Genomic DNA, 25,168 nt, shown 5'->3' on the forward strand with positions numbered 1-25,168 from the left:
TCTATTAATTGTGACACTCTGCTATATATGATCAGAAGTTTCCCAATATTGAAGAAATTTTTGGCAAGACCAGGCATAGTGGTGTACAATCCTAGCACTTAGGAGATAGAGGCAGGCGGAACTTTCTGTACCGAAGGCCAGTCTGGTCTACAAAATGAGTTCCACAACAGCCAGGACTACATAGAGAGACCCTGTCTTAAAAAAACAAACAAACAATTAAAAAAAAGTGGGTGAGAACAGGCTGCTGTAAACTGAACCCATATCCCCACTGTGGCACACATCAAATAAAGTTTCTGGCAGATATGCAAATTATCCCTCTACCAGTCAGCTTCCAGATGTTTCACGGCCTTTGGATTCCTGGTGCTGGGATGAGAAGTATGAACTACCACACCTGGTTTGTGTGGTGCTGGGGGATGACCTAGAGTTTCGCGCTAGGGATGCTCTCTAACCACAGAGTCAAATCCCCAGCCCTCTTTTTTTTTTTTTTTTTTTTTTTTTTTTGGTTTTTCGAGACAGGGTTTCTCTGTGGTTTTGGAGCTTGTCCTGGAACTAGGCTGGTCTCGAACTCACAGAGATCCGCCTGCCTCTGCCTCCCAAGTGCTGGGATTAAAGGCGTGCGCCACCACCGCCCGGCTCCCAGCCCTCTTTTTACTTTTATTTTGGGACAGGTTCTCATTCTTAATCTTCTTGCCTCGGCCTCCAAAGCAGCTGAAGTCACAGACCTGTATCACTGTATGTTTGAGAAAATTCTGCCTTTTCCAGTGCCTGCCTTGTACTGAACTCTTGTGACAAAAGTAGCTGGGGAGAAAGCGTTTGTCTCACTCAGTTTCAGGGTGGGGTCCCTCATGGTAGCACAGGGAGCCTGTGTGGCCAGAGTTTAGGAGCTGGTTACAGTGAACCCAAGTCAGGGACAGAGAATGAGGAATGCAACCTAGTGCTCAGCTGGCTTCCTCCACCTCGGGCATTTCAGGGAACGGTGCCTCCTAGGGAATGGTGCTGCCCACAGTGGGTTGGGTCTTCCCATCCTAGTTAATATAGTCAGGACAGTCTCCCACAGACATAACAACGGGCCAGCCTGATCTAGACAATCCCTCGTTGAGATTTGCTTCCTGGGTGAACTAGACTGTACCAAGTTCTCAATCGACAGTGAGCATGGAAATGAAGATAACTCTTCTGTGTCTTCTTCCAAAACTTTACTGTTAGATGGATGATCCATCCAGAATCGGTTGGTTGTGTGTGTGTTTTAGTGTGGATGCACATGTGTGGGGTGTATGTGCACATCTGTGTGTGGTCAGAGGTTGTACGAATTTAGCAGAGTCTGGAGTAGACATTAGAACGAACAGTTTCCCCTGTACCTGGGGCACACGTGAAAGTGAGCAGCTGTTCCCTAGAAGGGCGTTGACACTGAAGAATCATTGCAGAAAACAGCAAAGGATATGGAAAACAGAGGTTGTTTTCCATGATTTGTGGAATTGCAGCCTTCCCACGACTTTGGTCAAAAGACATCTCTGGCACACCCGAGGCTCTTGGATTATCGTGTATTGCAAATAACGTTACATAAAGGACTAAAGTCATGAAGGCATGTGATGCCTTCCTCTAGAGAGACGTTCAGTTAGATCGGGGATCTTGGGAGGAGGAAATACTTTACCCAAGAAAACAACTTTGTGTAGCAACCAATGAATGTGCCTTTGTACGGCTGTTCAGTGTTCAGTCCATCAGAGGCTGGGCCTTCCTGCTACCACACAGGCCTTAACATTTCACCTTGCTGTGACCTCTTTCTTCAACCAACACAGAACACCCCGACAGAAGTCGGCCTTGACTGTCACCTCTCAGGAGTCAGCTACTTTATTCTTTGTCTCTCACTGACCTGGAGCTCCTGCCTGGGATACAGGCATGTACCAGCAGTGCTTAGCTTTTGCTTCTTTAGAAACTATCTTTTATTTATTCTTTGACAATTTCATACGTGTATGCAACACTTCTTGTTCATACCCACTCCCAACTCCCCTGCCCTTTCTCCTCTCAACACCCCCAACACATTTCTTTCTGCCTTTATGTTCTCTCCTAAAGTTTTAAGCCCATAGACACCAGTCAATTCTTCCTGTTGATCATGTCTGGGTCTTGTGTAGGTAACCATATCTATAGTAAGTTCATGACATGTGATGGCCATGTCATCTCCTGAGGCCAGCACGTCATGGCATTCTTCCCCAACCTCTGGCTTCTATGGTCGTTATGCCTCCTGTCCTGTGAAGAGCCTTTGGTGTGGGGGCTGGATGGGGCGCTTTGATTCAGAGCACTCAACAGTCACTATGCCCAGCACCTTGCACAGTTAAGAGTCTCTGCATTTACTGCTGCACACTGCAGAGAGATGCTTCTCTGGGGCAGGGTGAGTGCAGCAATGACCCATGGGTAGAAGGGACGTACTTAGAAGGGAGTTTGACAACTTGTCAATTTGGTAACACAATAGTGGTAGGTTGCCCTGTAGAGACTGTGACCTCCCAAGCCATGCACCTCTGACCACATTTACACAATCAGGCAGGGCTTTTCTTCTGTGGAGTAGGCCTCAAAGCCAGCATATAGGGTTGGTCACTCCCACAACCATCATTCCCCCATTGCACCGGGGGCCACATCTTGCCTGGCAGGTTGGTGGGATTCAGCATTGAGTAAGACCCTCAGTGCTTTTTTTAAAGTGGGTTCTGGGGATCTAACTCAGGTCCTAATGCTTGCCCACTAAGCTATCTTCTCAGATCACAGATCTGATCTGTGTATCATGGAGGTCGGGTCCACTTCCTCTCTTCCCACTATGAGCCAGTCCCAGATAGACGCTGAGGCTGAATGCAAGGTGCTTCTGTGCTCCTCATTTTTCTCATTAATTTAATTTGCTCTTCTGGGAATTGAACATAGAGCCTCATGCATATAACTGCCCAGCAATGAAACCCTTGTTATGCAAGCATGAAGACCTGCGTTTGGATTCTGAGAACACACATAAAAAGCCGGGTGCCACTGTGGGCATTGTATCCTAGGAGATACAGAGACAGAAGGTTCCAAGGGGCCTCTGGCAGACAGCATAGCCAAATTGGTGAGCTCTACATTCAGTAAAGAACCCTCTGTTAAATCATAAGTGGAGCCTAGCAGTAGCGGTGCACGCCTTTAATTCCAGAACTTGGGAGGCAGAGGCAGGTGGATCTTTGAGTTCGAGGCCAGCCTGGTCTACAGAGTGAGGTCCAGGACAGCCAGGACTGCACGGAAAAACCCTGTCTCAAAAAACCGAACCAAAACAAAAAAACCCGTCAGTTGGGCACCCATAGAGGAAGACACCTGGCCTTCCTACTTGAGCAAGTGTACCTGCACTCACAAATGTACAGACACGAACATGCACACACGAGAGCTGGCTCTGGTGGCGTGAAGAAAAGGACTGTGGGGGAAGGATGAAGCCTTGAGTCATAAGCTTGAGTTTTTGTGAGTTCATCAGGGCTGAGCCTAGGGGTGGGGTGAAGCCAGAATTCTGTGGAGTGTATGTCTTTGGGTTCTCTAGAGGAACAGAACTGATAGAATGAATAGATGTGTGTATACGTGCGTGTATACATATATATATATATTCTTATATTTATTTAGAAATATTGGAGATTTATCATAGTGGCTTACATGCTGTGGTCCATCTAGGCCAATGATGGCTGTCTACCAAGGGAAAGCACAAGAATCTGGTCGCTCTTCAGTACGCAAGGCTGGATGTCTCAGTTGGTCTTCAGTGTGTGCTGGAATCCCAGAGAAGTAGGCTCTAATGCTAGTGAAGGAATGGGCTTGCCAGGGAGAGTGAGGGCCAACGGGCAAGGAGCAAAATCTCCCTTCTTGTGTCCTGTATAGAGGCTGCCAGCAGAAGGTGTGGCCCAGATTAAAGGTGGATCTTCCCACCTCAAAAGATCTGGATTTAAAATGAATTATGAAAAAAGAATCTGTCACAGGTATACCCAGCCTCTTGGATTTTCGTTAATTCCAGGTGTGGTCAAGTTGACAACCAAGGACAGCCGTCATCGTGTGTAAGGGCGGGAAATATTTGTGAAATTTTAGTTCAGACATGAGGGTCCTCTCTAGCATTCAGATGTAGAGGCAGTAGGATTGTTGCAAGTTCAAAGCCAGTGAGGGCTTCCTAAGCAGCTCTGGAGGGGCAAAACTTTGCAGTGAAACCCTGTAAGATCAGGCTGGAGTAGCTCAGAGCCCTGGGCTCCATCCCCAGCACTAAATAAATGGGGGGCTGGGATGATGGTGTGCAGGCCTGTTATCCCACTATTCAGGAGGCAGAGGCAGGGAGATCAGGAGTGCCAGGTTAACCTTTCTTGGCTACATGGTGACTTCAAGGTCAGCCTGGGTTGTGAGACTGTCTCTAAAAAATAAAATACAAACAAAGCAGTTTTATACAATCGCGGGTGACAAACCCTAACATAGCCCCCATCCTGCCCAATAGGTCTGCCGCCTTCTGGCAATACTCCCTTCCCCCTCCTTGCTGGCTGTCCATCAGTTCCAGAGATTCCTAGTCTAACCTTCCCTACCTTTATTGCCCTTTTCTGGACATTTTATATAAACGAGATCATAAACTTTGTGGTCCTTCTCTCCAGATTATTTTCCTTAGAAAAATACTTCTGGGGTTCAAGGCATTGATAGCTGGTCCTCTGTAGGCTGGGAGTCTGTTAGATGGGTGATCCCCTCTGATTGCACGCTCGCCAGGTAATAGACAGCTGGTTTATTCATGACTGGAAAACCTACTGCCATGAATGTCACATTGTGTCTTTCTGTGAACTCATCCTTGGATTCCTCTGCAGTAGATGGATCCCTGGGTTTTCTGGCAAACTCCTGCTTAGCTTTCTCAGAAGTTACTAAAGGCAAGCAGTGGCAACATTGTACATTCCTAGTAGCAGAGTTGGGGTCCAGATGTGGGAACCTCCCTAGTGCTGAGCGTTCTCTTTCCAGTCAGGGTCTCCAGCTCACCATAGAGCTCAGATCTGCACTATGTGGTGAGGCTGGTCTTGACCTCGTGATCCTCCTGCCTCTATCTCCCGAGTGCTAGGATTATAGGTATGTTCCATACCTGGTTTATGCAGTGCTGGGCATGTAACCCAGGGCTTCAAGCATACAGGAATGCACCCTACCCACAGACAGCCCAGCCCTGATACTCGTGTGTGAGTGTGTGCATGTGAGTGTATGTGAGTGTGTGAGTGTGCATGGGTACGCATGTATGTGAAGGGCACAGGTTGATTTTGGGTTTCTTCCTTAGTGTGTGTATGTGTGTATGAGTGTGTGTGAGTGTGTGCATGAGTGTGCGTGAGTGTGTGTGAGTGTGCATGGGTACACATGTATATGAAGGGCACAGGTTGATTTTGGGCATCTTCCTTAGTGTGTGAGTGTGTGTATGTGTGTGTGGGTGAGTGTGTATGTGAAGGGCACAGGTTGATTTTGGGCATCTTTCTTAGTGTGTGAGTGTGTGCGTGAGTGTGCGTGAGTGTGCATGGGTGCACATGTATGTGGAGAGCACAGGTTGGTTTTGGGTGCCCTCAATGCTTCTCTATTTCATTTCTATTTTTTGATACAGTCTCTCACTAAACCTGAAACTCATTGATCAGCTAGGCTGCCTGGGGAGTGAGACCCAGGGTCTTCCTGTCTCTATACCCCACCCCCAGGGCAGAGATTACAGAGATTACCACCACACTGAGTTTTAACATGGGTTCTGGGAATCTGAACTCAGGACTTCATGTGACAAGCATCTTATGGACTGAGTCATCTCCCCAGCCTCTTGGATACTCTTTTTTAAATGGTTTATTTTTGTGTGTGTGCCGGATTGTTCAGAAGTATACCACATATGTGCAGGAACCCCGGAAGTCCAAAAAAAGGCACCGGATCCTGTGGTACTGGAGCTACAGGCTGTTGAGAGCCGGCATGTGGGTTCTGGAACTGAACCGAGGTCCTCTGGAAGAGCAGCCAGTGCTCTGCCGAGCCAGCACTCCAGCCCTGTGGGGCACTTTTTAGATTTGGACTAGATATAGGCCTTGGTGAGAGAGTCAACCAATTAAGAGCAATTTCTTACTGGTGGCATGCGCCCGCCATTCCCGGTCTGGGAGGTAGAAGCAGGAGTTCAGGGTCATCCTTGGCTACACAGGCCAGCCTGGGCTACATTAGATCCCGTCATCCCAAAGGGGCTGGGGGCTCAGTGGTAGGGTGTTTGCCTAGCATGCATGAGACTTTGGATTTGATCCCAGCACTGAAGAAAAATATCTGATAAAGAAATACTTAAACAAGGTAAAGGCAGATGGTGCTGAGGGCTCTGACTTTCGAGACAGAATGTGTGCTTCGCATGTATGAGGCCCAAGTTCCATTCCCAGCATAGAAAACAAGCAAGCACAACTAAAAATAAATTATATTAATAAAATAAACAAAACTAAAAATAAATAAAACAAAAATGGCATTCAGGGCTGGGAAAATGGCTTGCCACATGAGCATGAAGACCTGAGTTGAGATGCACAGGGTCCATTTTAATGCTGGGCAGGTGGCCCAAACATCTGGGAGGCAGAGACAAGGAGCTGGCTGGGTGTCTAGACTAGCAGACTGGAAAATTCTTGGTTTGACTGAGAGACCCTGACTAAATAAACAAGATGGAGAGTGATGGAAGAAGATACCTGATACTGGCTTCAGGTACATACATCTGGGCAGGTGCACCCCACACCACGCAGGTGCACCCCACACCACGCAGGTGCACCTCACATCCCCACACCACACAAGATACACCCCACACCACGCAGGTACACCCCACACCATGCAGGTTCACCCCACACCCCCACACTACACAGGTTCACCCCACACCACGCAGGTACACCCCACACCACGCAGGTGCACCCCACACCATGCAGGTTCACCCCACACCCACTACACAGGTTCACCCCACACCACGCAGGTGCACCCTACACCCTCACACTACACAAGTACACCCCACACCATGCAGGTACACCTGACACCACACAGGTGCATCCCACACTACACAGGTGCACCCCACACCCCCACACTACACAAGTACACCCCACACCATGCAGGTACACCCGACACCACACAGGTGCATCCCACACCACGCAGGTTCACCCCACACTACACAGGTGCATCCCACACCACGCAGGTTCACCCCACACCATGCAACTATACCCCACATCATGCAGGTTTACCCCACACCACGCAAGTACAACCCCACACCATGCAGGTACACCCCAAATTGTGCAGGTATACCCCACATGTGCAGGTGTATCCTACACCATACAGGTGCACCACACACCGTGCAGGTGCACCCTACATCACAGAGGTGCACCCCACCCCACATACTCTCTCCCACATGCAAGCACACATATGCATATGCATGCACAGAAAATGATGCCCCAGGCAGTCAGGGTCCAGTCAGGGAAGCAAGTAACATTAGGTGTCCTAGTGGGACAGAGTTTGATCTGCGTGTTTCCTCGGGTGGAAGCAGTAACTGAACGTTCAGATGGGATACTCAGGAAACCTGGCAGCACGTCCCAGCAGAAGGGCATGTGAAGTGGACGGGCTCTGATGTGAGAAGACGGCATTCCCCATAAGAAACGCCCCTCCCCCACTGGCCCTGAGATGGCTCGGCAGTTAAAGGCTTTGCTGAACAACCTCGAGGATGGTGTTCAGATCCCAGCATTCCTGTAACAAGTCATGCAGAGTCCCACACATGCCTGGGACTGTACCTCTGAGAGGACAGAAGCAGAAGGAACACTGAGGCTTTCTGGCTTCCAGTTAGCCATTCTTGAGCCCCAGGTTCAGGTAGAGACTGCCTCAAAGGAAGAGATGGAGAGTCAGAAGTTAAAGCCCTCTCCTGGTTTTCACACATGCACTAGGTCCCACGTGGTAGAAGAGAGAACGAATTCCCCCAAGTTGTCTTCTGACCTCAGGGTCCCACCATATCTGCAATCAAATAGGAAAATGTAACTGGAAATTTTGAAAAAGAGAAGAAAGCCCCACCCTACTCCAAGCAGAAAGAAAGGGAAGCGATAGCTCCCTTCTCCCCCCTTTCCACTTCCCAGTCTCCACCCACTCCTGCCCAATGTTTGTGTCCGACAGGAAGTCAGTGGGAAAAGTCCTAGGAAATACTATTTTCTGCAGGACAAGACACGTTGCTTACCCCCACCACGGCAGAGACTTAAGTGAAGGACCTGAATGGGCCTCCGAGATTTCTGTGGTAAAATGTTGTCAGCTAGGAAGGTCCTGAGACAGGAAAAAGTTTCGATGAACCAAATAAGTGTGCAGAAACCGGGAGTAGGAGAAGGCGGAAAGATCTAGACATTTAGGAATAGAGATGGCGGAAGGGGCAGGGATAGAATGAGGAAGGGATATGTTGTCTCAAGAAGGGAGTGAGTATGGAGAAAGGAAGGTTATTACATTCGTGTTTTTGTGTGTGGACCCGAGCTAGTGATAATTTGAGGATGTCGATTTTCTCCTCCCGCCATATGGGCACTGTTAATCAAACTCGGGATTTCAGGCTTGGTGGCAACTGTCTGTACCCACTGGGCAATCTTGCCAGCCCAGGAATGCTATCAATACCTTTAGTGGGGAGTTTGGAAGGCATGGAGAAGAGGCGTGGTTGTAAGTGTTCTCAATCCTTACAGCCTGGCTGTGTGAGCTAGGTCTGTTTCCTAGCACTCAAGGTGAGCTGCGGGATCTTAGGGTCCTCTCTTCTTGACTAAACAGTCCCTTCCCACCCAAGTCGGCTCAGGCTGCCCCAGGTCCTTTGCACCGCTGTTTCCCCACCGTTTACAAATCTTCTCCTGGTACTGAAATGGCTCCCTCCTTCGCCTTCCACTGTGTTCAAAGGCGTACCCATGGGTTGGGGACATGGCTCAGTAGAATACATGCCATCCAAGAGCAAGTACAGATCACGACACTTAACTCAAAAGTCCGATGTGGCCGTGCCTGCCCTCCGCTGCAGGGGATCCTGGGACAGAGTGGCTCTGGGGCTCCTAGACTGACCAGCTTAGCTTAATCAGGGACTTTCAAGTGCAGTGAGAAACCTTGTCAGCATTTGAGAGACAGTGGGAACTCTGTGAGTTCTAAGCCAGCCAGGGCTACACAGTGAGACTATGTCCCAAAACCGATTAAAAAAAAAAGACCAAATTAAATAGGTTAGATAGATGGATAGATAGATAGATAGATAGATAGATACATAGATACATAGATAGATAGATGATAGATAGATAGATGATAGATAGATACATAGATAGATAGATACATAGATGACAGATAAAACAAGGAGAGAGGCACTGAGGAAGACATACCCAGTATACGTCTAGCCTCTGCACACACATCTCCACCCCTTCCCTTTGATACCTATTTGTACTTCATTTTCTTCCTTTATTTCTTATGCCACTTATTTAATGTGCTGATGGGGTGGAATAAGTAGAGGTCGAAGAACACCTCGGAGCACCACTTGGATCTTAGAGATCCAACTCAGGTTGCCAGGCTTTATGGTAAGCAGTTTTACCCACTGAACTACGCACCCCCACACCCTTTCTGGTGGAGGTGGGGATGGAGTCCGGGACTTTAGACATGTTAGGAAAGCCTCTGACGCCGAGCCACATCCCCAGTCCTTCCTCAAGTCCTTGTCTGTCTCCCTAATGCAATGCTCAAGGGCTTTGGTCTATAGTTGAGCTCCTTGCCACCTCCAGCACACACCTGACCCATCAGGTCTCAGAATCACTTTACAGATGTGGAACTGAGACAAACGGGAATAGCCCTCGCTGGATGCCACATCGGGGCAGACCCTGCGTCTCAGAGGGGTCAGACAGTTCAGGACCCCCTAGCTCCCCGAGGTTGGGCTCTTCCGGCTCCACTAGCGGCCGGCGCGGTAAAGGCCTGAGTCATCGCCGCCTCCAGACGGCGGCGGCAGCCGGCCGAGGGCGACGGCGGCGACTGCGGGAGGTGATGCGGGGACGCCAGGAGGGGGCGTGAGTGCAAAACCGAAGAAAGGCGACCGCGCGGGCCCTCCTCGCCCCACCCTGCCGCCTGCTGCGCTTTCCAACCTCCCTCACCAGGGAACCAGCCCAGAGCAGGTCCCTAGGTGCTGGAAGAGACTCGATGTATAAGTTCCCCACCTCCACCCCAAGTTCAAGTTGTGAGTCAAACCTTGCACTGGGACTCGACTGTGAAAAGAACTGTCTGGGTCGGCGGCAGTCCCGAGTGGCAACTCGGATGCTCAGGGAAACCCTGCTACTGCCCAAGTGACCCGCACTACAGAGTCTGTACCCGTCACCCCGGGCTTCCCTGGTCCCGAATCCACAGGGGAATCCTCTTCAGAACGATCTGGGACCAGGAAAGCAAGGAGAAAAAGAGTCCCGGCACTCGGGAGAGCACCGAAGTCCAGCCCGCACCGCTCTCTGTACGGCGTCGCGGGCTCGGGAGCGGACCCCCCCCCCCCCCCCGCTCCTGACCAAGCAGGTGGGTGGAGACACCCGACTTCCACCCCCTGCCAGCTTTGGGAGGGAGGTGTGGGGTGGATTCTTTCTGCTGCAACGTAGGGGTTTTGGAGAAGGGGTGTTGCTTGCATGGGAGCCCGGGGATCGCCACTAGGGTACAGAGGGGACTAGAGTGAGGATGGGGGGGGGGTATAGCTGGGGGGCGGGGCTGGGGATGCCGCGGCGGCGGGGGAGGGGCGAGGATGTCACTGGAAGGGGATGTCCACACTTCTGCAGATGGGGGAAGGTCCCCCAGAGGTTCTTTGGGGAAGTGGGGGACCGGGTGGGTGCACCCCCCCATCATTTCCCCAACCCCGTTGGCTCCAGGGCCGGAGCCGTGACGTCACGGCGGCTGGAAGTGCCCGGCGGTGGCGCGGGAGGGGGTGGCCGAGCCGGCGCCTTATAAAGCTGAGCCCGCGAGGCGCGCAGAGCCGCAGCCGCGCGTCCCCAGTGTCACCCCATCCCCATCCCGCCGGCCACCGCCCCCTTGGACCTGGTCATCTCGGCCATCGCGGCCCTCCATCCCCCCCACCCCACTGGGGTGGGTAAGCGACAGCTTGAGTGCCGAGCAAAAGGGACAGAACACCTGCTTTTTGAGGCGCTGGCGCGGGGCATGAGGCGAGGGGCGCGATGTCGGTGCCGCTGCTCAAGATCGGGGCGGTGCTGAGCACCATGGCCATGGTCACTAACTGGATGTCGCAGACGCTGCCCTCACTCGTGGGACTCAACAACACAGTGTCCCGCGCGGGTTCCTCGGAGAAAATCGTGAGTGGCTACTCGGGCTGGGGGGCGCTCCGGAGGGGGGGCGTGGTGCCCGTAGCCCCCACTGCAGCTCCTGGGAAAAGGACCCCCACAGTTCCAAAGTGACAGAATCTCGGGTAAAAGCAGGGATTTCTTCTCTGGGGGACTTGATCTCTTGGGGGTCCCGAGCTGGACCCCGAAGCACAAGAGAACCTCGCGCCCCGCATAGCCCTGGGTTTGATGATTGCATTTGCTGGGCTAGCGTCCTCTCTGAGGGACCCACGAGTGCCACCGGGGTACAAGCTGGCTCAAGCCCCAGGCGGAGGCGGCAGGGCTGCGGAATTGAACCAGATCCCGGCAGAGTGGGGCGGAGCTGGGCGGTTTTGGGGGAGCCAGAAGGGTGTTCTGCTATGTTGGAGTGGGTAGGGGACACCTCCGAGTCTTCATATATATATTCAGCCTCTGGGACTTTGCTTGGTTGTGTCTAAGTGTCACTGAGGAGTGCTCTCTCTCTGTCTCCTTTCCTGAGTCTCCCCCTTCTATCTTCTATTTCTGTCTTTCTTCTGACTTAGTCTCTCTCTCTCTCTCTCTCTCTCTCTCTCTCTCTCTCTCTCTCTCTCTCTCTCTCTCTCTCTCTCGGTCTGGCTCTCTGTCCCCTGCACATGGCACCAGTTTCTTCCTTCCTATGATCTGTTTCCCGGAGGACTGAATATTGATCTCTCTAACTCCTCATCCTGGGAGTTAAGAGGGGGCTCAGACTGGGGTAGAACTCCTCCGCCTCCCTTCTGTTTTATCCCCCTGCTTCCTTCTCCTGGTAGCTTCCTAGGGGGGAGGGGTACACTCAGTTCTGTTCATCCCCGTTGCTCTGTCCTGTTGACAGTGAAGGATGCTTTTGCATTGCAACGTCCCTCGTGCCCCGTTCACTGTTCCCATGGGAGCCCCTCTGATCTTTAGTCTGTGGGACTCCCCTTAATTTCACCCACCCATCTCCCTCTTCTTCCCTTCATGTTGTTACAACGTCGTTGCCAGTCCCTTTTGCATCCACAATAACTCCTCCCCTCCCCACCAAAAAAGAACTTTGCTCCCAAAAGCTGCAGCTGTGGGATGTAAGGGAGGACACCAGTTCCCCCAGCCCAGGGCATGGCCAACCCCGGGTCAGGGGACATCATGGGACTCGGAGTCCTTTGCAACATGGTGTCTTCTTCTTTGTCTGTGACATCGAGTGTTATTATTTGGGTATATCTTGGTGTGTCTGTCTGCGCCTGTGGTTTGGATGGGCAGTGAAGAGAAACTTAAGTGTCTCTCTGACATACTGGTGCAGATGTATTCTCCCAAGGGTGGGTGTGTCCCTGTGTGGTTGCTTTCAGATGGACATGTGTCCGACATTGCATCTGCGGTTGTATGTCCCTGACTATGGGTGTGGGTGTGTATATGAAGTGAGTCTGTATGCACAGGTGTGACACAGCCTTCTGACTGTTGTCATCAGAGTGATGGAGTCATTGAAATCATAAGTCAAATTCACCTATCCATCCGAGTGGGAGTCTGCGTGAGTGCCTGTGTGCTGTGTGAAAGTGTGTGTATACAAGCACATGTGCAGGGTGTGTAACCATGTCTTTGAGCTATGATTTTTGCTTATGCTTAGTACATTTAGTGTGTGTGCTTGTACATGCATGCATGCCATAGTACACATGTGACGATCAGAGGACAACTTGCAGGAGTCACTTCTCTCCTTCCACCATCTGGGTCCTAGGATCAAACTAAGGTCACCAGGTTTGGTGGCAAGTGACTTAACCCAGCCTTGAATTATGAATTATGATTTTGTGTGTTCATACATTAAATTTTTGTATGTTTATATATACTTATGTTTATGGATGCCTGGCTGGTATACACATGTGTTGCTTTTTGTGTATTATGTTTCTCTAAGTGTGGGGGAATGTGTTTGTGAACCCAGACAGACCTGGCCCCTTGTAGCTAACAGTACCGTGGTGTAGAGTTCCCCCATGCCTATCTGCGGAGGCCCCCCAGTTCTCTCATCCTCACCCAGCCCTTTCTCCACCTGTCCTGCAGTCTTCCCATGACTTCCCAAAGTGCTCTGCAGGGGGAGTGGCTGAAGGTGTTAGGGTGACACCTGGGAGGTGGCTGTGACATGAGGATGCTCAGCAAGGGTCTTGGAGCTGGGGGACTGACTGCTGTAATCCTAGCAACTGGGAGAGTGAGGCAGGAGAGTAGCCACAAGTTTCAGGTCAGCCAGGCCTCAAAAAAGGAGGAGTTAGAGGGTTAACTTAGCATTAAGAACCCTGGCTGCTCTTGCAAAGGACCCCAGTTCCCAGCACCCATCATGGGGCTCACATCTGTAATTCCAATTCCAGGACCACCGATGGCTGCTTCTGGTCCCTGAAGTCACTAGATATGTGGTACACAGACATACATGTAGGCAAAAGTCCATACACATACAAAAATGAAAGAAGAAAAACAAGGGCTTTTTTAGGTCTGTGTAGAATCTAGATTACTCCAACTTGTTCTCCAACTCTGGCCAATGGCAACAGCATCCCAAGCTAATGCCCCTGAGAAAGTCAGTGATAAATCCTATCTCGGAATTATGGGCGACAGAGCCCTCTTCAGAGCCCCATCCATCATCCATCCACCCACCCATTATTCTAGCCACTCATCTACTCTCCTATCCCTCCATCTGTCTTTCCTACAGCCTGCCATCTTTCCTTCCATTCACTCAGACAGCCATCTGTCCATCCACCCACTTTTCCTTTCTTTCATCCATGTGTCCATTCACTCATCTTTTCATCCACCCATCCTTTCATTTCTCCATCCATTCCTTCACCCTTACACCTGCCTCCATCCACCCATCCACCCACCCATCCATCCATCCATCCACCCATCCATCCATCCATCCATCCACCCATCCATCCATCCATCCACCCATCCATCCATTCACCCACCCATCCATCCATCCATCCACCCATCCATCCATCCATCCATCCACCCATCCATCCATCCATCCACCCATCCATCCATCCATCCACCCATCCATCCATCCATCCATCCATCCATCCATCCATCCATCCACCCATCCATCCATTCACCCATCCATCCACCCACCCATCCATCCATCCATCCATCCATCCACCCATCCATCCATCCATCCACCCATCCATCTACCCATCCATCCATCCACCCATCCATCCATTCATCCATCCATCCATCCACCCATCCATCCATTCATCCATCCATCCATCCATCCACCCATCCATCTACCCATCCATCCATTCATCCATCCACCCATCCATCCATCCATCCATCCACCCATCCATCCATCCATCCATCCATCCATCCATCCACCCATCCATCTACCCATCCATCCATCCATCCACCCATCCATCCATTCACCCATCCATCCACCCACCCATCCATCCATCCATCCACCCATCCATCCATCCATCCATCCATCCACCCATCCATCTACCCATCCATCCATCCATCCACCCATCCATCCATTCATCCATCCATCCATCCATCCACCCATCCATCTACCCATCCATCCATCCCACCCACCCATCCATCCATCCACCCATCCATCATCCTGGCATGGATTCACCCTTCCTTCCATGCATACATATATACATGCACACACCAATCCCTCTTTCTGTCCATTATCCACCACCCCACCATCTGTCAGTCCACTATTCACAAATCTGTACTTTAAACATCTCTATCTCTATTCTCATCCATTAATTTGTCTCCTAGACATTTAATTTACTTAGCAAAACTACCCACTACCCCTTCTATGCCAAATATGTATACACTGAAACAAACCTTCCTGCCCTGGATCTTTCAGAACAGATGCTCTGTCAGTGCTAGGATCTTGAGTTGGATGTGTGTAAGTTTTAATTCTGGCCCTGCAACTTACCGAACCATGTGACTTTGGGGGAACTGACTGAATCTTTCTGAACACCAGTTTCCTTATTAGGTAAGGAGAATTCAGAGTCTCTACTAGATGATAATTCCCATGAAGGACTGGTGTTGAGGTTCAGTGCTACAGTGCTTGCCTAGTGCTCAGCCTTGTGTTCAGTCCCGACACCACAAAGGCTGCTACTAGTACCTACAAGGAAGCACTGGTTTTGCTCATTGCTGCCTCCTGTGGCCTGATGCAGCAGTTCACAATATTTGCCATGCAGCCGAATCTGTAAACACATCCGAAATATTCTTGGGCCTCTATTACATCCAAGCACATAGTGAATCTAGAATGAGTGTTTTTCATGTTTTGGGGGCTGAGGAGGTGGATGAGTGGGTACAACATTTGCTTTACAAATGTGAGGACCTGAATTTGAATCTCCTAAACCCAGTAAAGTTGGATGCAACCACACATGTCTGTAGTACAAGCACTCCTATGGAGAGACGGAGACTGGAAAATTCCTGAAGACTCAGGGGCCAGCTAGTCTGGCATGTACAGTGGTGAATGAGAAACTGTTTCAAACAAGTTGAAGTGTAAGAACAGACATTTGAGGTGTGACTCCACACGTACAACATGACATGCATGCTTCTACTCACACACGAGTATACATACATGCACATTCTACTCACACACGAGTATACATACATGCACATTCTTACACTCACACACAAAACCACATCAAGAGGAAATATATTTTCAAAATTTTAAGTTAATTTTATCTATAAAATATGAATAACATTTTAAAATTACATTTATTTAGTTCCTGTATGCGTGTGGAATGGGTATCTGTGTGCTATAGGGCACATGTGGAGGTCAGAAAACAAAACCAGTTCTCTTCTTCCACTATGTGGATTCTGGAGAAAGAGCTCAGATTGTCAGGCTTGACAGCAAGTGCCTTTACCCACTGAGCCCTCTCGCCAGCTCAGGTCATTCTTACCCCCACAGAACTGTGTGGACAATGGAGGTCTGACCCCCATTCCTCCATCCATCCATCCATCCATCCATACATACATACATACATACATACACACATCACCCATACATACATACATACATACATACATACATACATACATACATCACCCACCCATACATACATACATACACCATCCATCCATCCATCCATGCATCTTTATAACCATTACCTTTTCCTCCACTACACCTCTGTCTTTCCTCCTTCCATCTATCCATTCTTTGTCTCTTCTGTTTATCCATCCTGTCATCTTTCCATCCATTGACCCCAAAGGTTGTGGAAAACATACTGAAAACTCCCAGTAGGTGCTCAATAATGAGTTGTGGGAAAGGGGTAGAACCCCAAAGAGGGGGAGGTTAAGAGGGTAAAATCATACACTGTGGAAATTCCTAAGCAATGACTCAGAAGTTTGGGTGCTATGCCTGCCTTAGTAAAGAGCCTCCGTGGTGTTGACAGTGAACCGTGATGCGGGATGGGCTTGTCTCTGAGTCTACCCCCCGCTCCGCCTCTCCATGATGCACAGAAGCAGCATAGCCTTGTGTTCACAAACCACCTCTGTGAGGGAAGCTGCCTCTCCTCCTTCCTCTGGCTGGCTTCCAGCCATGAAGCATCCCCAGGAGATGGGAGCCTTGAGTCGAATGGCTCCTCACCTAGGGACCATAAATCCAGACTCAGACTAAAAGCTGACATCTCTGCTGTCAATGGCTGGCATCACGAAGGACCTGGAGTGAACTACCTGCATCTTGTATGTTCTGCTCTAGCCTGCCTCCCCTGTGTGTGCATGTGTGTGTGTGCTTGCGTGCATGCATGTGTGTGCATATGTGCATTCATGAGTGTATGAGTGTGCATGCATGTGAGTGTATGTGCATGTATATGTGAGTGTTTGTGTATGAATGTATGCATGTATGTGTGAGTTGCATGAGTGTGTGCATGTGTGAATGCATGTGTGTGTACTTGCGTGCATGCATGTGTGTGCATGTGTGTGTGTGTAAGCGGGTAGTCATCCTTAGATGTTATTCCTCAGGTGCAATGAACCTTGTTGTGTTGATTTATTACATTTTAATTTGTTTTGTCTATGTTAATGATGTATGTGTTGAGGTCACAGAACAACTTGCAGCAGTCAGCTTCCTCCTTCCACCATGTGGGTCCTAAGGATTGGACTCAGTTTGTCAGACTTGCCTGGCATTTCACTGTCCCGTTCCCCCTTTGGAAGAGCTGAAGGACAGAGGAGCATCAGTGAAAGAGTTCTATTTGGGGGAACTGGAGAGATGGCTCAGAGGTTAAGAGCATTGCTTGCTCTTCCAAGGGTCCTGAGTTCAATTCCCGGCAACCACATGGTGGCTCACAACCATCTGGAATGAGGTCTGGTGCCCTCTTCTGGCCTGCAGACATACACACAGACAGAATATTGTATACATAATAAATAAATAAATAATTTTTTTTAAAAAAAAGAGTTCTATTTGGTTAGGACCCTTTACCCTCACTAAGAAAAGGGAGGGTCTAGGCAGGGGCCAGCAGAAGGTTCTTTGAGTACTAATGATGCACATGCCCAGTGCCTATGTTTTTTTTTTTTGACAGTTTCACAGGAGGAAGAAGTCCCAAAAACCAGTCTAGGGAAGTCCTGTAATGCCATGGTAACTAGCATTCCCAGCGCTTAGCCATTGAACACAGACCAGGTTTATTTCTTGCTTCTGAGATGTCTCCATCTTATGCTGGTTGTGATGGGAGGTCTCTGTCCCAGGTGTTCTCCTGGAACCCAAAATGATGGAGGCTCTCCAGTCACACCACCATGGAAGCAGGACTCAGAGGGGACACAGCAAGACTCCCAACAGCTCCTAAAGCATTTTCCTCATATGGCATAGAATGCTATTGCTCACAGTCCCCTGGTCCAAGGGAGTCTCAGGGCTCGTGACTGGGAGAAGCAAAGGGGTATGCAGGCTCGGCTACGGACTCACTCCCTCAACCCAATGAGAGTACTTAGGAGTACTTAGGCTGCAGTTGGACCTGGGACTTAGGGTAGCATGCTTGCCTCATCCACACAAAACTCCAGGTTTCATCTCCCACACTGATTAAAATGGGCATGATAGCACATGACTGGAATCTCAGCACCCAGAGGTGGAGGCAAGAGGATCAGAAGTTCAAGATCACCCTCAGCTATACAGCAATTTTTTTGTTTTGATTTTTTTTTCTTTTTTGAGACAAGGTTTCTCTATGAAACAGTCCCGGCTATCCTGGAACTCACTTTGTAGACCAGGCTGGCATTGAACTTACAGAGATTCACCTGCCTCTACCTCCTGAGTGCTGGGATTAAAGATGTGCACCACCACCACCCGGCACTATATATCAAGTTTAAGACTAGCCTGACCTACATGAGACCTTGTTCAAAAGGAAGGAGGGAAGAAAAGAAGAAAGGAGATGAAGAGAAAGTCAAGTAGAGAGGAGCATAGCTGCAAGAGAGCCCAGCACTATAGTTCTGAGCATCTCAGGCTCAGGAAGGAGGATGGATGAGGGAGGGAGGAAGGGAGGGAGAAATTCTCCACTTAGTCCCTCAGTTTTTGGGCTGAGGATGTGGTTCAATGGTAGAGCACTTTCTTAGCATGCAGAAAACATCCGATTCCATCCCCAGTATTACAACACAGACACACACTCACACACGACAATGTACTCTTCCTATGCCAGACTGACATCCTGAACAGAGCGGTAAAAGATATTTTGATAACTCTGTGGTAGGTGGCTGGAAGTGATATATAAAGAAACATAGAGCATAGCCAATGAGATAGCTCAATGAATAAAGGCGTTTGCCACCAAGCCTGATGACCCCCAGGACCTCATGGTAGAAGTAGGGAACCTATTCCTGTAAGTTGTCCTTTGACCTCCACACGAGCACGATGACATGCACAAAAAATTTTTGGTTTGAGGAGCCTCTCTGATTAGATGACATTGTGCAGAAATCTAGAGGGACTGGAGGCAGAATATTGAGAGGAAAAGGGTAATAGGGTAGGAGCAGCAAGAAGGTCCTGAGGCAGAAAGACACTGAGCAGGCCAATGTGACTTGAGCAAAGTGGATGGTGGGGGGCAGGGTGAGAGGAAGTGAGCATGGGGGGGGGGCAGGAGCTAAATCCCATCTCTTAAACAGTTTATTTATTGTGTTTGAGTGTATGTGTGTGCCGCACTTTGTCTATAGAGTTGGATGATAACTTGAGAGTTGGTTCTCTCCTCTACCATGTGGGTCCTGAGGATTAAACTCAAGTTGTCAGGCTTGGTGGCAAGTGTTTTTCATTGCTGGACCCTTTTGGCATTTAAACGATTGTTTGTTGACTGTGTAGCCCCGGGACTAACCTAGCAGTACATAGTAAAGTGTTCAATAAACACTCGATAGGCGACTACATGGGTGACGGAATTTGGGGAGGGGCTGTGGAGGGTTCTGAGCAGGGGAGGAATGAGACTTTACCCAGGGTGAGTGGTGTCCTCTTGAGGCTTTTGCGGACACAAGGCTGGGAATCATGAGAATGGGACAAAGGGGATTACACCGTCCTAGTGGGGGATGATGGGAGCTGAGCCAATGTAAATACCAAAGAGGTGGAGAGACAGGGAAATGGTGGAGTTGATCTACTTTAAGCATAGGTTGGTTCTGGGCTGCTTGAGTCTGCTCAGATGCCTGAAATGTGAGAGGGTATGGGGACCAGAGGCTTTGCAGAAAGGGCTGGGATGCCAGAGAGAAGATGAGGAAGAGCAAAGAGCAAGGCTCAGTGGTAGAGCCCTGCCTGATTCCCTCAGTGAGGAGCTGGGGCGTGGCTCAGTGATAGAGCCCCTGACTAGAATCCCTCTGTGTCTTAGTCAACTATACTGGTACTGTGAAGAGACACTAGAACCAAAGCAACTTTTAAGAGAAAACCTTTAACTAGGGACTTACTTACAGCTTCAGAGAGTTAGTCCGTGAGCATCATGATGAGAAGCTTGGGGGCGGCAGGCCTGACGCTGGAGCAATAGTTCAGAACTCACATCTGATCCCCAAGTTGCGGGCAGAGAGAACAAGCCCTCCTAATCCTTCCCCAGCAGTTCTATCAACTGGGGACCAATTATTCAAACATATGAGCCTATTGGGGGACTTGTTATTCAAACCAGCACACCCAGTGAGGAGCTAGGCCATGACTCAGTGGTAGAGCTCCTGGCTATAATCCCCCAGGGAAGGGCTATGGGGGTGGCTCAGCAGCAGAGCAAAGGAACAGGTTGCTGGAGGGCCTGGGTTCCAGTCCCAAATATATATATATTTTCACATATGATGAACATATGATGATGCACCTCTGTAATTCTAGCTCTTGAGAAGCTGAGAGTGGAGCATAGCAAGTTTAGACTCAGCCTGGCTACACAGCAAGACCCTGTCTCAAGAGAGGAAGGAAGGAGGAAAGAAAGAAAGGAAGGGAAAGGGGAGGGCAGGTTTGCACATTCCCCTGGGGCTCTACTATCAATTAGATCTGCAGTCCTCATGACATGACAAGGCATGTGTGCTGACAGAACTATTTCTGGAATGTTGTGTGGCAGAGGAGAGGTAATGAAACCAGCCCTGGAGTGACAGGGGTTTTCTGGAGGTGGCAATGCCTAAATTAAGTTTTTCTTGTTCTTGCCTTGCTGATTTCCATGCTGGGCAAATGCTACACCATGAACTTCCTGCTTCAGCCCCCAAATGAGCCGCGTGTGTGTGTGTGTGTGTGTGTGTGTGTGTGTGTGTGTGAGAGAGAGAGAGAGAGAGAGAGAGAGAGAGAGAGAGAGAGAGAGGGAGGGAGAGAGAGCGAGAGAGCGAGAGAGCGAGAGAGAGAGAGAGAGAGAGAGAGAGAGAGAGAGAGAGAGAGGGCTGCTCCACAGGCTTCTGGGGATTCTTCCATCTTTACCCTCACCACAGGAGCACTCAGATTACAAAGGGGCACTACTGCTTGTTGGTAGTCGTGAGCACTTTGCACCTTTAATCCCAGAGGCAGGCAGATCTCTGTGAATTTGAGGACAGCTTGGTCTACAGAGATTGAGAGACAGACAGAGAGAGAGAGAGAGAGAGAGAGAGAGAGAGAGAGAGAGAGAGAGATTTCTAGGACAGCCAGGGTTACACAGAGCAACCCTGTTTTGAAAAGCAAACAAGTAAAAGCGCGCGTGCACACACACACACTGAAACAAAACAAAAAATAAACGGACATTACCATGTCCAAGTTTACATGTGTTCTGGGGATTTGAACTCATGTCTTCATGCTTGTACACCGAACATCTTGATCCATATCCCTAACCCATTAATTGAAACTTGAAATCTGGAAGAAATTATCTGAGTGAAGGGGTACCAAGAAGGAAGGCTTAGACGTGAGGGCCACCTGCTTCCTGATGTGCACCGAGAGAATCACAAACAGAGACTCTGGGACCTGTGAGAATCCTTAACATAAAATAGAGAACGAAAAAAATGGTTTGAGGTGGGAAACGAGGGAGTGCACACATGTTCCATGATGATCCACATGTGGTCCCAGGACATTTCAGGAGGCATCTCTCTGCCCATACTCCTTCTTAAAGAATACGTTTTTTATTTGTTTGTTTTAAATTTTTCGATTGTTTATTCATTTATTATTTTATGAGTATGGGTGTTTTGCCTGAATGAGTTTGTTCAGCACCCATGTGCAGTGTCCATGGAGGCCACAAGAGGGTGTCGGGTACCCTGGAACTGAATCACAGATGATTGTGGGCTGCCAGGTAGGGTAATTGGAACCAAACCCTGGTCCTCTGCCAGAGATGTGCAGGCAGGTGTGGCAGTGCACCACTTAATGCCAGCCCTTGGAGACAGAGGCAGGCCCTCTGTGAGTTCTGGGCCAGTCGGGGCTACACAGTGAGACCCTGTCTCAGGAAACCAAACAGACAAACACCCAGAAAGAGTGACAGAGCTCTTCACATTGCTCCAATTTTGCACCGCTCCCCCTCGCCTTAAGGCAAAGTCTGAGTTTTGTTTCCTGCACTTCGTATTCCAGGCCAATTGGCCCTAGAACTCCTGGATTCCGGTCCCCACCCCTCACCTTGCTGTAGGAGAGGTGAAACTGCTCACCTCTATTTCTGTTTTTTTTGTTTTGTTTTGTTTTGCTTGCTTTTTTTTAAAAAAATAATTTATTTATCTTATGTGCCCTGGTGTGAGGGTGTCAGATCCTCTGGAACTTGAGTTACAGACAGTTGTGAGCTGCCAAGCAGGTGCTGGGAATTGAACCTGGGTCCTCCAGAAGAGAAGCCAGTGCTCTTCACCTCTGAGCCTTCTTTTTAGTGTCTTGTTTGCTTACTGTGGATCCTGCAGACTGAAGCCATCAGGTTTAAGCAGCAAGCACTCTCCCACACTGAATCATCTTGCTTGTGCATTTAAAACTGCACAAAATGCTCTTTTCTTAGGTCTTTCTTTTCCTCTTTCCCTCCCTTCATCCCCAGGGGTCTGTGTGTTGCTTATTCTGGCCCTGGACTCTTGAACTTAAGCAATTCTCTTGCCTTGGCTTCCCAAATAGGGACTATCTACACATGCCACTAAGCCTGGCTCCTTGGTTGTCTTTCTCCTTGTCTTCCATGTGTACCCATTACCCCACTGTAAATACTCTGTGTGCCCATTACCCACTGTAAATACTCTGTGTGCCCACTACCCACTGTAAATACTCTGTGTGCCCACTACCCACTGTAAGTATGTTGTGTTTGTTGACTAACATGTGTTTGTATTTGTCTCTTTGTGTCTGTCATCTTTTCCCCTGTGTCTCCAATTCTGTTGTGTCCTGTTTGTGTCCCTGTCTTGTCTTTATGTCTGCCTTTGGTTTCTGTCTCTCATTCCTGTCTCTGGATATTACCTCTCTTTGTGTGTGTGTGTGTGTGTGTGTGTGTGTGTGTGTGTGTGTGTTAGGCCTGAGTTCAATCTCCACTATCATTCCACAGAGCAACATTCAGGTTTGCTTTTTGAAAAACGATATTTATTTATTTATTGGGGAGTAGGGTGGGCTCATGCTACAATGCACACACGAGAAAGTCGGAGGACAACTTGTAGGAGATGGTTCTCTCTTTCTACTGTGAGGGACCAGGGATCAAACTCAGGTTTTTAGGCTTGATGACAAGGGCCTCTACCCACTGAGTCATCTTGATGGCTTATTTTTTTTTTTTTTTGAGACAGGGTCTCCCACTTTTTACCTTGAACTTACTGATTTGACTAACCTGGCTGGCTAGTGAGCCCCAGGTATCCACCTGTTTCTACCTCCTTAGTCCCTCTGTATCTCTTTAGCGGCCATCTGTCTGTCTGTCTGTCTGTCTGTCTGTCTGTCTGTCTGTCTGTGACTGTGTCTCCCTAGGGCCATAGGACCTTGATAGCAATGGAGGATGTGGGATTAGATTAGAACTCACAGCCTCCAGGCCTCCTAAGAAGCAGATGGAATGTGGCCCTGGGAAAGACTGCAGCAGAAGTCAGACCTGAGCCAAGAAAGACTAGCGAGGGTTCAGGGTGTCCAGACCCCTGAGGACCGTGGCAATGGTAGCTCGGCCTGGTGGAAGCTGAGCCTCCAATTTCCTCTCCACCCTGTGTCCCTCACCCTTGACTGCATTGTTTCCAGTGCCGCCCAGCACAAGTTCCAGGATGGAGCAGCTGTCGGGATCCAGCCGCTGAGGCTCATTTCGAACAAGCGAGATGATTGCAGGGAACGATGGGAGGAGGGAGAGGAGAGGGGAGGGTGACTGGGCCAAAGAGGAATCAGGCTTGATTGTCACTGCCGCTGCCGCTGCAGGAGGGAGGGTAGCAGGTGGGGTGGCGTGTGCCCAGGAGATGAGGAGGCCAGGCGAGCAAGGCAGGAAAAGGCAGAGGGACATTTGTCTGCCCAGCCCGCTGGTCCATCTGTCCCCACTTCTGGTCCTCCCTCTTGTGCAGTTTCTCTGCCTGTGTCTCTCCCTGTGATGCAAAGAGGAATCTGTCTCCTACTGGTCCTCACCTTCCTGCTGCCACCCCTCTGTCTGTCTCTCTCTGTCTCTGAGCCTGACCCCCACCTTGTTCTAGACACCACGGTCCTAACCAGAAGCATGGCCAACGTGCAAGGCAGCCTCTTTCTTATTTCTGCCATACACCAGCACTCCAGACACATAGACAGCACGATTTCCCAGGAAACCGATGAACCATGACCTTCAATAGAGGGATATTTGCAGAGATATCTCAATTAGGACTAATTAATTAAGCGAGCCACTTGGCCTGCCCTCTCCCCAACCCCGCAGTCCTTGCAGCCTCCTGGGAGGAACCAGCCAGTGAGGGCTTGGCAGAGAGTCCAGCTCTGACTGCCTAGATGTCTGATCTATCACAGCCTGCTCCTAGCTACCTCATCAGTCAATCCAGAAAGACATGGAGGCACAGGCTTTTAGTCCCCCAGCCAGAAGGCAGAGGCAGGAGGGATCTCAGTGAGTTCCAGGCTAGCGTGGTCTGCACAGTGAGTTCTAAGTCAGCTAGGGCTACACAGTGAGACCCTGTCTAAAAATTAAAAACAGAAACACAAAACAGAAAGGCCAAGTGGTCATGGGAGGATGCCTGACCACCACCCCACAGAGTATTCAGAAGTGAAATGTGATGTCATGTACTATGTGGGAGGCTCTGGGACAAGCCGGAGTGCGCAGAATCTGTCACTCATTTGGGGAATGTCTACGTAACCAGGCGTGTCAGTGTGCCGGGATGCAGCCTGTGTAGAGAGCCCCCCGAGAATGTGGGCTGTGCTCTGTGGGTTCCCTGTGTTGTTCTCAGACAAGAGGCCCATGTAACCCTGGGGGCCCTGCGACTGCAACCAAAGAGGCGCTTGAGTTCAGCGTCTGCCGCTGGAGTGGCTGGGTAGTAGGCCATGTGTCCACCTTCCCATGGTGGTAGAGCCCAGAGCTTCTGGTGTGCGAGGTCACTTCCCTCTCCACTGAGGTATATCGCCAGTTTGCTGCAAATTTCTGTGCTTGCAGGTAAAGTATCTCCCATCAGGCGGAGAT

The 25,168-nt window shown here is 49.7% G+C and overlaps 1 protein-coding gene across 3 annotated transcripts in view; it reads left to right on the plus strand.

Moving 5' to 3' along the window:
- Olfm2 (olfactomedin 2) overlaps positions 1–25,168 on the plus strand; it is a 79,078-nt gene that overhangs the window by 9,324 nt on the left and 44,586 nt on the right. Inside the window, exon 1 of one of the 3 annotated variants that reach the window (XM_075966702.1) lies at positions 10,847–11,264. The exons of the other annotated variants lie outside the window; for them this stretch is intronic. Within the exon in view, the coding sequence (XP_075822817.1) occupies positions 11,130–11,264 (135 nt within the window). The 5' untranslated portion in view covers positions 10,847–11,129. Of the gene's footprint in view, positions 1–10,846; positions 11,265–25,168 lie in introns of those variants that run through there. 3 annotated transcript variants of the gene reach the window in all.

This window comes from Microtus pennsylvanicus, chromosome 3 (genome assembly GCF_037038515.1).
Source record: "Microtus pennsylvanicus isolate mMicPen1 chromosome 3, mMicPen1.hap1, whole genome shotgun sequence".
NCBI lineage: Eukaryota > Metazoa > Chordata > Mammalia > Rodentia > Cricetidae > Microtus > Microtus pennsylvanicus.